This window comes from Lepus europaeus, chromosome 7 (assembly GCF_033115175.1).
Source record: "Lepus europaeus isolate LE1 chromosome 7, mLepTim1.pri, whole genome shotgun sequence".
In the NCBI taxonomy this organism is placed as follows: domain Eukaryota; kingdom Metazoa; phylum Chordata; class Mammalia; order Lagomorpha; family Leporidae; genus Lepus; species Lepus europaeus.
Genome location: NC_084833.1, coordinates 113412218 through 113424164, shown reverse-complemented (window position 1 = coordinate 113424164; position 11947 = coordinate 113412218). Strand labels below are relative to the sequence as shown.

Here is an 11947-nt window from a genome sequence, read left to right as displayed (position 1 = left end):
TCCTGGGAGGGGTGGAGTCGGCAGGCCGCGCCCCGCCCGGGCCACGCCCCCTCCCGCGTGGCTCCTCCCCTCCGCTCCGGCGCCCGTTCTGAGTCCCGCTTGTTGGCGGCGGTTCGTCACAAACATGGTCTCGCCTGGATCAGTCCTTGCGCTGGTGCTGTCAGTAATCCTGTGGGCCGACACAAGTGCAGGTGAGGCGGTCCGGCGAGGCCGCACCGCTGCCCCTCAGCCTGCGCGGGCTCCCAGCCGCCGCGTCTGTTGCGGGTTCCGGCCCGCGTCGCCCCTTTCAAGGTCGGAGAAGGAACCCCAGCTCCGAGCCGGCGGTGCCGACCCAGGCCTGGCCCGCAGCAGCCTGCCGGCCCCGAGCCCCAGCCCGACTGCTTTCTCTCCTCCCTTCCTCTCGCCCAGGCAGCTGGTGGGGCCGGAGAGTCGAGTTTCTTGGAGCGGGGGAGGTCCAGATGTGCCCAGGGTCTTCGAGTGCCTGCAGTGCCTGCAGCCGGAGCTCAGGGAAGGGGGCGAAGCCACTTAGATACTATTTGGAAACAGGTGTCTGAGTCATCCGAAACGTTTCAGCAGCTGCCCCCTCAGTGGAGCCCTTGGGGAGGGTTTGCTTCAGGCTGGATTCCTTGGGGAAATCAAGTTTTACTAGTTTAAGTGGTTATTAGGGCTAAGAAATACAGCCCCCTCGCTAGCTCAGAATATTTCAGGCTCAGCTTTGATTCCGGGTGCAGCTTAGATACAGGTGGAGGGAAAAGAATGCGTGGCAGCGTCCAGGAGGGTTACTCAACAGTGGCTCTTGTGCAGGTCAGAGCCCATCGTTTAAATGCCCTGGACTGGACACTGACTGGGTCAGGGTGGAGAAACCAGTATAGATGAAATGTGTGTGCTAATGCAAAGTCCGATCTTAAGGAAGGGTCTTTTTTGGATAACACCCCCCCCCCCCTTTGCCTGCCAAAGATCTCTGTAAGGAAATTAAGGTTGAAGTGGGAGAGAGCAGTTGCAGAAACATGGCTACTGTTCCACTTAAGAACTGGAAAGCTACCTTGAATCAGATGGACTGCAGCCCATAAACGTTTTCTCAGAGTTTAACGGAAGTGCAAACTAGTAGCACTGTCTTCTTGCCAGGGACCTTTGATCTGGGAGAAGGTATAGAGGAGGGTAGAGCCATGGTTTTATGAAGGCTCTGTGGAAGGCTGTTAAATTTTTTTTTTTTTTTGACAGGCAGAGTTAGACAGAAAGAGAGAGAGAAAGGTCTTCCTTTTTCCTGTTGGTTCACCCCCCAAATGTCTGCTGCGGCTGGCGTGCTGCGCCGATCCGAAGGCAGGAGCCAGGTGCTTCCTCCTGGTCTCTCATGGGGGTGCAGGGCCCAAGCACTTGGGCCATCCTCCATTGAAGGCTGTTGACTTTAAGATCACTGTATCCTGTCCTCCTTTGGGTCATGCCATTACATCGCCTTCATGAACATTGACTACATTGTCCTTTCACTTGTGCTCTGAATTTCCCTTCCCAAAAAGGGAAATAGCTTTCCTTTAGATCTTCCCCCGCCCCATGTTTATCATGCAGTATGGGAGATGTACAAGATTGTATGTAACAGTGAAACAATGAAGAGTGAACTTGAGCCGGGCCAATTTTATGGCGTCCTCCAGGTGCTTCTTCCCAGTACCTCTGCCAGTTTTCCCCCAGAAGCAAAGTGATAACTGCTGGCCTGCCTCATTTTATATGTCTGCTTTTAATTAAGCACATTAAAAAGAAATTCAAATGTTAAATGAATTTGTTTGATGCCAGCAATTACCAATCTCCCTTCCTTTCTCATTCTCTCCCTCTTTTTTTTTTTTGCTCAATTCCTTGGTAATATTTCACTGTCTAATCAGCTTAGAATTTGAGCTTTATAAGGACAGGGAATATTATTATTATTACTACTTTTAAAGATTTTATTTATTCGAGACGTAGAGTTACAGAGAGAGGGACAGAGAGGTCTTCCATCCGTTGGTTCACTCCCCAAATGGCTACAGCTGGGCCAATCCAAAGCCAGGAATCAGGAGCTTCTTCTGGATCTCCTATGCAGGAGCAGGACCCAAGCACTTGGGCCATCTTCTGCTGCTTCCCCAGGCCATTAGCAGGGAGCTGGATAGGAAGATGAGCAGCCGGGACTCAAAGCAACGCTGCAGGCAGAGGCTTGGCCCACTAGGCCACAGCACCGGCCTGGGAATATTATTCTTGATTTACTGCCATTACCTAATTGTGGCAAGTGGAAATTGTCACTTTGGAATCAGGTGACTTGATGTCTAGCCTCTCATAAACTACTTCTGTGCTCTGAGGCCAGAACTTATTGTCTGCTGGCTGGTTAGCACTGTGCCTGACCCAAGTGAGCTCCTCAGGAGAATGTAAGATCCCTGCCGGAAGGGATTTTTGTTTGTTGTTATTTTTGTTTTATTTTTCATTGTTATACCTTAGTGCTTAAAATAGTGGCCTGGCATGTGGCAGGAACCAATAAATAAATGTTTATTGAGTTAATGAACATATAAGCTATTTTAAAAAAATGTTTCATGTACTTGAGTCTCTGTCTCAGTCAATAATAGGATTCAACCCCTTGATCAGGTAAGTAATGTGATTATACTGAGATTAAATAAAGATCTTTCCACCTCCAAAGTTCCTTAACCCAGCACAGAGCCAAACACTAAGAGGTTCAGTAAGGGTGTGCTGGTGCAGACAGACCGACTGGAAAAGGTGTTTCCCCAGCTTATGGGTTACTGGCTGTCCCCACAGCTGTGCAAGTAGGAGCCAGTTTTCTTTGCTGTTTCCCCACCTCCAGTCTCTTTACTTAGCTCTTATTTATGCCTTTGGTTTTCAGTTTTTGTTCCATATGAAGCACCCACCCAAGACAGGGCCCTCCCACACTTGTGCCTCCCCCTTTTCCCCCAAGCAGGCTGCCAACCTGGTTATATAATTTCTTCCTAGAGCATTTTGCTCATGGTAGCTGTGCATCTTGAGCCCGGTAGGCCCCTCTGGGTGATCCTTGTTTGTCACATAGGTTTCATGATGGAGCCAGCCATAGGAGAGCACTGGAGATTTTTAGGGACCAGTCTGTTACACCAAGAGCAGTGTAAATAGGTCACTGAACTTGTGTGAGATCCTGTTAGCTGTACTGGCCGGTTAAGTATAGCCTAAGGGGCCATCATCATTTGCAGCTTCCAGTGAGAAAAATGTCAGCCCTATTAATTCTGATTCTCTTTTCTGTCTATCATTTTTGTTTAAAAACCTTTAAAAAATCCTAATTTTGATGATTTTAAAGGACTTTTCTTTGTTTAGACAAATTTGGAGATAAGTTTTATTATTTTCCTTGTGACGTTTTGATAAGGCATTCACTGAGATAATTTGGATGGATGCTTGTTATTAGTAAAATACTTCCATATAGGCTAGATGATAAAAATAGGAATGATCTCATTAAAATGAGTTCTTATTCAGTCTTGTTAGTGACTCTCCAGAATAGATGTGTTTCTCTATTTTTTTGGGTTATACTTTAACATGTGAAATGGATAACATTGTGGTGGAAAGCCTTTGCTCATTTTGACCTTCCTGCTCTATCTGAAATTACTTGAGGAGGATACAGGCTTGGAGATATTCATAAATACTTGTTTAGAATTTAAAATACTTTATACTAGGTTGGGAAAAAAATTATACGAAGGTGGGCATTGTGGTGTGCTGGGTTAAGCCACTGCTTGGGATGCCTGCATCCTTTGTCAGAGTGCCAGTTCCTGGCTACTCTGCTTCCTATTCTGCTTCTGAACCAGTTCCCTGATAATGGACCTGAGAGGCAGAGGATGATGGCTCAAAGTGCTTGAGTCCCTGCCACTCACATGGGAGACCCGGATGGAGTACCTGACTCCTGGCTTTGGCCCAGCCCAGCCCTGGCTGTTGCTGCCATTTGTGAGTGAACCAGCAGGGAAGATTCTCTCCCCCACCCTCTCCCTCACCCTCTCCCTCTCTCTGCCTTTCAAGTCAAGGCATCAATCCCTCAGTCTTAAAAACGATTGACTTTAGTCTGATGTAAAGGAGGAGATAGAGAAAAGGAAAACAGATTAGAGAAGGCTGCTTTGGAGGGAGGCATGCCTCTTTATTCGCAGCTAAAAGGAGTAGGTGTGGTGATGGAAAGCAGGGGAAGGAAGTGGTTTATTTTCCTCATAAACACCATCTGTGTGGTGCGTGGAAGACCGGTAGAGTTAGAGCGATCTGGGGGGAGAAGTCAAGCGTTAGGGCCAAGCCTGAAGGCAGAGGAAGGTAAAGTGTTCTGAAGGGGAGGGGAGGAGGCTTGTGGCCCCGTGGTGGCCTGGGTTCTTTGAGTTTTTGTACTATGGTGCATATTGTTGGAAGGTGTTTTGTTATGTTGCTTACCTCATTAGAAGGCTTAAGATCCGGTTCCAGCAGATTAAAGGACTGATGCTGTTCAAATTGTTCAGTATGAGAACTGGATATTCCTGGTTGGTTACCTATCCAGTTGGTGCTGGATCTCTCGGGTGTACCCTTGCTAAATATTTGCTCAATCTTTTTAGGTGTCGGTTTTCGCTTTGCTTCGTACATCAGTGATTACATGGTGCTGCAGAAGGAGCCTGCTGGGGCGGTAATCTGGGGCTTTGGTACACCAGGAGCCACAGTGACGGTGATCCTGTACCGAGGTCAGGAAGCCATCATGGAGAAAGTGACCCAGGTGAAAGGTAAGGCCACCCAGCCTCTGTTCAGCTACCAGTATTGTCCTCTTCTGCCACCTGCTGGATTATCTGAAAATCAATGTTGATGCTCCCTCCATCAGTTCACCTGTCCATCCTTCCATAAAAGTTATCTACGTATTTATCACGTACTAGGTGCTGGGGAAATAAAGAAAAAAAAAGGCAGCATCAGAATCCCTGTTCTCAAGGAGCTCATGGAATATTGGAAATAGACACCAAGGGGTGTGGTGCAGTGTGTTGACTGGTGTGATGAAGGTGTGTGTGGAGAGTTACAGGATGCAGAAGAGAAACGTCTGACTGGATTGGGTGATGTGGGAGGATTTCCACAGAAGGTGACAATTCAGTTGAATCAGGTGTAAAACAGGCAGTGTGGAGGTGTGGTTAAGAACCTAGCTCTGGAATAAACCATCTGTATTGACTTTGTCATTTAATGGCTGTGTAATCTTGAACATACTATTTAACATCTCTGTGTTGCTATTTCTTTATTTGTAGAGATAGTCATAAAACTTATAGGATTATCAGGATTAAATGAGTGAGCCTATGTGAAGTACCTAGAACCATGCCTGGCACACAGTAAGTGCTCAATAATTTTTAGCTGTTGTTATTACTGCTACCATTATTATTTAGGCAGTCACTCAAATGTTTATTGAGTACCTACTATGTGCCAGATACTATGCTCTGGATTAATGATACAGTGAGGAGTAAAATGGATGTGGCCTTTCCCTTAAGGGAGCTATCGGTTAAAGGAAGGGACAAAAATAATAAGGCAATTACAATAAAATGTGATAAGTACTACAGTGAGGAAGGACAGGATCCTATGAGAGCACTTGGTAAAGTAGTAGGGGTACTGAACTTAGTCTAAGGCTCATTTTGCAAGGTGAGTAGGACAGAGGCAGAGAGGCGTGGATGTGCATGGGTCGTTGGAGGAATGCCAGGCGGGGAGGTTAGTCTGCGACACTGACTGGTGGCAGATGACAAGAGAAAAGGTTGGAAAAGTAGGGAGGCATATTTATTGTCGTTAAGGGGTGGATACCTTGTTCTGAATCAACAGATTGTTAAGCAGCAAAGTAAGGTGATTGGATTGGTATTTGAGAGAGAACCCTAGGCTGGCGCCGTGGCTCACTCGTTTAATCCTCTGCCTTGTGGCGCCGGCACACCGGGTTCTAGTCCCGGTCGAGGCACCAGATTCTGTCCCGGTTGCCCCTCTTCCAGGCCGGCTCTCTGCTGTGGCCCGGGAAGGCAGTGGAGGATGGCCATTGGGGGGGTGAATCAACGGTAAAAGGAAGACCTTTCTCTCTGTCTCTCTCTCACTGTCCACTCTGCCTGTCAAAAAAAAAAAAAAAAAAAAAAAAAAGAGAAAGAACCCTGTGCCAGCACTGTGGAGGGTGGGTTGGAGTGAGAGAGGACATATCTTACTTATGTACTGTTAAGATACCCAGGCATGAGTTCTTTGCCGAGAGAGTAGCAGTAGGGACGTTCAAGAAGGTAAGAATTAACAGCTCATGTGCAGGGAGATTTTACAAAAAAGTCTCTTTCTAGAAGGGGTAAGGATCTGTAACACAGTGTGGGAAGTAGGCAAAGCTACAAGTTTGCAGATGCAGGAAAGCAAGCTCAGGGCTGCATATGGATTATAGATAGCTCTAGAGTTGTGGGGGAATGGAGGTGAGAATGGGGGAGGTGAGGAGGCTACTCTAGGGGGTGGTGGAGATCATGTGCAGGTTGGTGTTGAGCTCTGACGAATGTGTACATGACAAGGAAGCTGCTGGAAATTTCACTGGACCCTGAAGACAAGAATTGCCTGGTTGGTTTTGTCACTATATAAACTGATTATCCAATCCTGAGTGGTTCAGATCCTGGTGTAGTCCCCTTCATGATTGATTTCTGTTAGCAGGCATTTCTAAATACTATGTGCCAGGCATAGATACAAAGGAAGTTCTTGGATTTTAAGACTTTCTAATGGCAGGAATGTTGTTCAGTGAAACTAAGAGGCCTGAAAGGGCAGCTTTCGCTGCTGGTGACTTGCAGAGTGTACTGAACATGAAGAATTCAAGGGACTGGCAGTGCTGTTGGTGCTGTGTCCCTCTTAGAAATGAGCAGCATTGTGTACAAGTAGTGGTGCTTTTGGTAAATGACATTGATTCAGAAACCGAAAGTACTGCTATGGTTTCAAAGTAGGAAATGGATTTCCTTGGCGCTAATAATTAATATTTCAATAAGTATTTGGGAGACAGAATAGGTAGTATTGTAGAGATATAGAAAGCACATGCTATTATGTAGCATTTCAGTTTCAACAGATGTTCTTATGCATTATTTTTGAAGACTTTTTTCCCCCTCATGCCTATTTTAAGGCTAATATTTGAGGTGGGCAGAGATGAAGCAGGAGGGTAGGTGGTGATGGGAAGAAATAACAGGTAATAATTGGGAGATGAGCCTTCCTTTTTCTCCAAGTGATTGTGAACTTACTCATTTATCTTCAGTTCAATTTCATAAACATCTGTTGAGGGATTCCTATGCAAAAAACACTGGGCTAGAAACCCAGGAAGATAGGAAGAGACCGTAACTGGTGCCCGTCCTTCAGGAGCTTGGTCGCATGCTGTCCTTTCACATTTGGCAATTTACGTTAAGTGGTACTGCAGCCACTGCACTGCACAGTGGTGGTCAGCTGGAGTGAAAACAACCAACAGAGCTCAAGAGAGTCAAGTGACTCATCAGTTATTGCTGAAAATTTCATCAGAAAACAGCTTGATGGTACTGGTGGTAATCGATTTATTTATCAGACTCTCCACGTTTGCTTGGTAGATAAGACAGCTATCAGTGTAAAGAGATCTGCAGGCCTGCTTCAGTGGGCATCTTATTTTTTTTCTGCCCATGGAGGAGAACAGATGAAGTGTTATTTGGAAAAAAGGAGGTAGACATGTAAGAAATTATACAGGATAGAAAAAGTGTCTCAGAAGAGAGACAGTATAGAGAATATTGGAAGGTTGACTTGTTATTTTAAAAATTAGAGGTGAGAAGAGAGAGTGAGAAGAGTACTCTTTCATCTGCTGGTTCACTCCCCAAATGCCCACAATGGCTAGAACTGGGCAGTACCAAAGCTGGGGGCCAGAGATGTAATGGTGATAGGGACTCAACCACTGGAGCCATCATCTGCTGCCTCCCAGAGTGTGCAATAGCAGAAAGCTGGTGGTGGGAGTGGAGCCAGGACTTGAACCTAGGTACTCTGACAAGGGATGTGGATATCCCGAGGTCAAGTATGTTCTTCCCCTTAAAAATTTATTTATTAATTAACAAAGCACACACACACACACACAGTACTCACTCTCATCTCTGTTGGTTTACTCCCCAAATGCCTGCAATGGTCAGCACTGTGCTAGGGCCTGTGCCAGGAGCCAGGAACACAGTCCAGGTCCTTCCACGTGGGTGGCAGAAGCCCATTTACTTGAGTCATCATTGCTGCCTCCCAGGATCTGCATTGGCAGGAAGTTGGAGTCAGGAGCTGGAGCTGGGAATCTCACCCAGGCACTCCATTTTGAGGTATAGGCATCATAATTGCTAGACTAAATTTCTGCTCCTGGAGGATTGACTTCCATTTTAGATTTTGATGAGAACTCTGGGATTCTCAGCTAGACTACCTTACTTTTCCCTATAGGTAATATTTATTTCCTATAATCCCAGAAAGAAGTGATATTTAGCAACATGAAGATTTTTGTCCAGTAGACTGACATTTAAGCATTTGAAGAATTAAATCCTGATGGATGAGCGGGAACCTGGTCACGTACTGGGGCAGTTCAGACCATGTTGTCAAATGAAGTATGGTGAGGGCTGGCGCCTCAGCTCACTAGGCTAATCCTCTGCCTGTGGCGCCGGCACCCCGGGTTCTAGTCCCGATTGGGGCGCCGGATTCTATCCCGGTTGCCCCTCTTCCAGGCCAGCTCTCTGCTATGGCCCGGGAGTACAGTGGAGGATGGCCCAGGTCCTTGGGCCCTGCACCCCACGGGAGACCAGGAGAGGCACCTGGCTCCTGCCTTCGTATCAGCGCGGTGCGCCGGCCGCAGCGGCCATTGGAGGGTGAACCAACGGCAAAGGAAGACCTTTCTCTCTGTCTCTCTCACTGTCCACTCTGCCTGTCAAAAAAAAAAAAAAAAAAAAAAAAAGAAGTATGGTGAATTTTTTTTTCAGACACATGGCCTAAAATCAGGGAGACATCTCACTTTGACATAGATGGTGAATGTGTGCACATGGTGGTGATACAATGAGGGTGTGTCTGTATTTGTCCTCATGATTGAAGTAAATAAGTACATGTTTGCTGCCTCAATTCTCTGACCTCTAGACCCTCTTTTGAAGACTAATCTCATCAAGTCAGGCCCAGGCAGGGTAATCTCCCTTTTTATTCACTTAGAGCCAACCGCTCAGGGACCTTAATCACACCTGCAGAACTCCTTCACCTCATTCCCAAAGCCTAATCTAATCACCAGAGTGCCGTCTCACCCTCCTTTGCCATTTTCTGTTGGTAGGAAGGAAACTACAGGTTCTGCCTTCATTTGAAGGGAGGAACTAATACAAGGCTGTGACTTTGGAGGAATGGGTTCACCCTTGTGTGTGTCTGCCACAGCATTTTTTTTCATTTTTCTTTTAATTAATTTTTAACACATTCAATATGATTTGTAGATACAAGTGTAAGAACATAATGCTGTTCCCCTCCTTCTCCCCTCCCCCCCGTTTCCTTCCTTGTACCCTTCTTTCTTTTTTAGTTTTTGAGATAACATATTTTTAATTTACATTACAGTAAAAAAGCTTAAAACTTCACCGAATAAGAGGTTTAAGAAATAAAAAGCAAAAGGACCCTAGTTTATTGGGAATGTAGACAATGGCTATAAGCCACAGCATTTTATGGTAACTTGCATAAGCTTGTTTAGTGCATAGGGAAATATTTAAGCTTTTCTTCTTGTGATCATATTTGGTAGTGGTGGAAATGAACTTGAGGTTACAGAGTAAATATAGATTGGCCAGGGACAGTTTAGGCGTATGGTCTTTACAACTGGACCATGCACGCAAACCACAGAACCACTCTGCAGCTGGTGCAGGCTCAGGGTTCTGTGGGAGAGAAGTGAATAGGGCTGCGGCTTTCAGCCCTGGGTTTTTCCTCTTTGGAAGAGAAAGGCCATGGGTAATTTTTCCTTCTTTCTTGGCATCTGAAATTTTGGCACAACAACCCAGAAAATAATTAACATCTGATGTGAATAGCAAAAAGAAAAAGAAAAAAAATTATGGCTAATCATGTTTTTAGAAAATGCTTTTCATTCCCCTGCCGCACCCCCCCCCTCCCCCATTTGATAAGGTTGTTTGTTCTTCCCTTTTTGAGGTGGGAGTTAATCAGGGAAGGAAGTGGAAGGAAAAATGGAGATGGAGAGGTCTTCACTTAGGCCCTTGGCTGGAATATGAAGAGAAGAGCAGCTGACAGAAAAGGCCACCAGATCTGCTAACTGTTAGACATGAAAACATAAAGCCCCAGTCAATTCACGGGGCTTTCTCATCAGTGTAACCCAAAGCCAGGGTTTATTTTCTGCCGTTCACTTGACGGAGTGCCTGGCACACGGTAATCATTCTAAGTCGCTGTATAATGAAAGAAGGAAATTAATCTTCCTACATGGTAGAAGAAAAAACGCGAGGGAGCAGATTTTTAAAGTGGGATTAGGGGCCGATGCTGTTTAATAGTGGGTAAAGCTGCTACCTGCAGTGCTGGCATCCCATATGGCTACCGGTTCGAGAACCGCCTGCTCCACTTCTGATCCAGCTCTCTGCAATGGACTGGGAAAGCAGTAGAAGAAGGCCCAAGGACCTTCTTCTGGTTCACTCCCCAAAGGACCCCTGCACCCACGTGGAAGACCCGGAGGAAGCTCCTGGCTCCTGGCTTCAGATCAGCGCAGCTCCGGCTGTTGCAACAAGTTGGGAAGTGAACCAGCAGATGGAAGACTTCTCTCTCTCTTTCTACCTCTCCTTCTCTCTCTGTGTAACTCTGACTTTCAAATAAATACATAAATAAATTAAAAAATAAAGTGGGGTTAAAATGAGAATTTACGGAAACCTGGGCCTTGATTGATAAAAGAAGTTATATGATAGCAAGTGATTGGCCCAGATGGAGGAGCTCAAGTAACGGTTGCTAAGAAAGCCCATCAGGATCAGTGGAGAATCGGCTGGATGGGGGATTTGCATCCAGTGATGGACTAGTGATGGTGAAGTCTTTCTGGTTGGTAGATACAGTTTTCACATGGACTTGATGGGTCAACAGTTTCTAAAACTTTTTATTTTTAAGATTTATTTATTTATTTGAAAGTCAGTTACACAAAGAGAGAATGAGAGGCAAAGAGAGAGCGCGAGAGAGGTCTTCCATCACTGGTTCACTCCTCAATTGGCCACAATGGCGGAGCTGCGACAATCCGAAGCCAGGATCGAGGAGCTTCCTCCGGGTCTTCCCATGTGGGTGCAGGGGCCCAAGAACTTGCGCCATCTTCTACTGTTTTCCCAGGCCATAGCAGAGAGCTGGATTGGAAGTGGAGCAGCTGGATCTCGAACTGGTGTCCATATGGGATGCCGGCACTGTAGACGGCGGCTTTACCCGCTACACCACAGCCCTGGCCCTAGTTTCTAAAACTCTTAACTGGACTTCAACCAATCGGTCCTGAATTGACAAACTAAGGACTGATCAATTCTTGTCAGTTGTGGCAGCTTTTGCATTTATTTATTTATTTAAGATTTATTTATTTACTTGAAAGGTAGAGTTACAGAGAGGCAGAGGCAGAGAGAAAGTGAGAGAGGTCTTCTATCCACTGGTTCACTCCCTAAATGGCTGCAACGACCCGAGCTGGGCTGATCTGAAGCCAGGAGCCAGGAGCGTCTTCTGGGTCTCTCACGTGGGTGCAGCGGCTCAAGGATTTGGGCTGTGTTCCATTGCTTTCCCAGGCCACAGCAGAAAGTTGGATCAGAAGTGGAACAGCTGGGACTCGAACTGCTGCCCACATGAGATGCCAGCACCATAGGCGGCAGCCCTATTCTGCCATGCCACAGTGCCAGCCTCAGCTTTTGCATTTATAATCTCACCCCTGCTTTTGGTTGCAGAGTGTTTGCACCTGCTGTCCTCCTTGGCCGACACAGTACTTCCATGGGAGTCATCCCCTTTGTCTTATGCTAGCGTCACTGAGTTAGCTTGACCGTTAGTAACCTCT

At 46.3% G+C, this 11947-nt stretch overlaps 1 protein-coding gene across 1 annotated transcript in view; it reads left to right on the top strand.

Moving 5' to 3' along the window:
- The first annotated feature begins 72 nt into the window (after positions 1-72).
- SIAE (sialic acid acetylesterase) overlaps positions 73-11947 on the top strand; it is a 39504-nt gene continuing 27629 nt past the window's right edge. The window contains exons 1-2 of the mRNA XM_062197247.1: positions 73-191; positions 4551-4712. Coding sequence (XP_062053231.1) covers positions 125-191; positions 4551-4712 — 229 coding nt within the window. The 5' untranslated portion in view covers positions 73-124. The remainder of the gene's footprint in view (positions 192-4550; positions 4713-11947) is intronic.